This window comes from Echinops telfairi, unplaced genomic scaffold (genome assembly GCF_000313985.2).
Source record: "Echinops telfairi isolate 266 unplaced genomic scaffold, ASM31398v2 ScPeMD7_5;HRSCAF=22, whole genome shotgun sequence".
NCBI classification, from domain to species: domain Eukaryota; kingdom Metazoa; phylum Chordata; class Mammalia; order Afrosoricida; family Tenrecidae; genus Echinops; species Echinops telfairi.
Genome location: NW_022103901.1, coordinates 28,955,373 through 28,957,350, shown reverse-complemented (window position 1 = coordinate 28,957,350; position 1,978 = coordinate 28,955,373). Strand labels below are relative to the sequence as shown.

Below are 1,978 nucleotides of genomic sequence, written 5' to 3'. Positions count from 1 at the left end.
CTCCGGGAGGGGCAGCAAGGCCCACAGAGGACGAGATAGAACAGGCCAGCAGAAAGGGAAGGAAGGATAAAAAATGGTCTTTCCCAGGGTGACAAGACCCTGCACGCAGACAACCAAATCACACGCAAACCAGCAGAGCCGAGCAGCTCAGCCAGGGCCCAGGCATGTGCGTCTGCAAAGCCCCCTCCCCCGGCACAGGTGTCCACCGGACACGCCACCCGTCACTGGGTGTGTGATTTGTAAGTAGTTCTGACCAGTGTGTGGTTGTCCTTTACTCTGGCCCACCTGAGTGCCAGCAGGAGCCCCGGGGAGAGGGACAAGCCTGCTGTGGGTGTCTCACACGCCATGGCTGCCTTCTCTCTCTCTCTCTGCTCAGCCACTCGCTCCATTTTCTGAAACACCAGGCATCCCATTGGCACAACGTGAGCAGTTCAAAACCACCAGCCACTTGTACAGAGTTACAGTCTCGGAAACTCACGGGGGCAAGTTCAACCCTGTACTATCGGAGTTGGCACTGACTCAATGGTAGCGGGTTTGGCTTCTTTGTTGTCTGTTTCCGAAAGTAGCCCCTTCACTCATTCACCCCCTTTGCCCTCCCCCATTTTGAAATGGGGGGCGGCTTTTGGCTTCCTGGGCAGTCCTCCCATTCTTACTGACAGGGGGCAGCTCTGTGGACCCGAGACACAAACCTGCTCTGTTGTAATCGATCCTCCACTCCCGCTGAGACTCGGGCCGCTCGGGACAGGGGATGATGAAGGACACGATGAAGGCTACGAGCAGGCAGAGGAAGAGGGAAAGGAAGAAGGCCACCGCCCGGCACCGCGACAGCCGGGAGTGCCGCCGTGCGGGGCTGCTCCGGCCGGGCTCCTCCTTCTCAGAGGGGCTTCGCCCGCTCTCGGCCGGTCTCCCGTCTTCGCTCTTCAAGGGGTGGATTTCCGCGTCCAGGTCTTTGTTGTCCACCATCATGTGCACATTCCCGAGGCCACGCTGGTCCCTGTGGCCAGGAAACTGGAGTTAGCGGGGCCCGGGGCCACTTCCAGCCCTTCAGGAGCCAAGCCCATCAGCCCACGGAATAAACAGGAAAGTAAGAGGGGGATGGGCAGCCAGCAGGCAGGCCCTGTGGCCATCCTGAGCCTCTGGAGGTCTGGCCTTCCGTCCTGGTACCAAGCGGTGGGGCTGGGGCTGGGGCCTGTGACTGGTGAATGAAGCCCCTCCCCTGGGAGCCTGGGCACAGCTGGGACCCCAGGTTGAAAGCATGTTCAGGGAGGACAGCTCTGCCAATTGATAGGGCCGTGCCCATTTCCTTCTGTGTGAAAGGGGTGGGGCACATAGAGAGTCTTTGGAACAGCATCCAAATACCAGCTAAGTCTTAGTATTGGTAGCACATTTGAAACAGGAGTCCCCGGGGAGGAGGGGGCAGCGGTGGGAACTGGAGAGTCTGCACAGCCTCGGCGGCTCTGCCTTGAAGGCCATGCGGACACTTAAGAGGTCAGGGATGAGGCCGCCTATGCAAGAGATGACGGACACTGGCTGTTGGACGTGGCCCCTCTGGGGACAGACGGGCCAAGGAAGAGGGAGACAGACGAAATGTCCCCTTTCTTCCATTCACTCTTTTTCTATTATCAGTCAACAAAAGCAACTCGTCTAAAAGCCTGGGTGTGTTCGCCTTGGTGCTGAGACATGCATTTCAGCGTCTCTCGGTCAGAGGGGACCGGTCCAAGGGTAAGGAGCTGGACACGGTGAGTGAGGACCACGAACCTGCAGACCTCATTACACGGGGCACCTGGCACACGGCGGGCGGCTCCTCTGGGAAGGGAGCCAGGAAGAGGGCCGGCCACCGTGACGGGAGCGGCTCAGCAATGGGGCCCAAGGGCTGGGGCCCCACCAGGACCTGGAGGCCAGGAAACAGGGCCCTTGACTGAGCACCTCCAGCCACCGGGTCCCCATGAACACAGAGCCCCTTTGGCAGAGGAGAGAA

The 1,978-nt window shown here is 59.9% G+C and overlaps 1 protein-coding gene across 1 annotated transcript in view; it reads right to left on the bottom strand.

The window, feature by feature from the left end:
- Positions 1-1,978, bottom strand: part of FAM234A (family with sequence similarity 234 member A) — a 27,402-nt gene that overhangs the window by 5,598 nt on the left and 19,826 nt on the right. The window contains exon 2 of the mRNA XM_045286015.1: positions 690-994. Coding sequence (XP_045141950.1) covers positions 690-966 — 277 coding nt within the window. The 5' untranslated portion in view covers positions 967-994. The remainder of the gene's footprint in view (positions 1-689; positions 995-1,978) is intronic.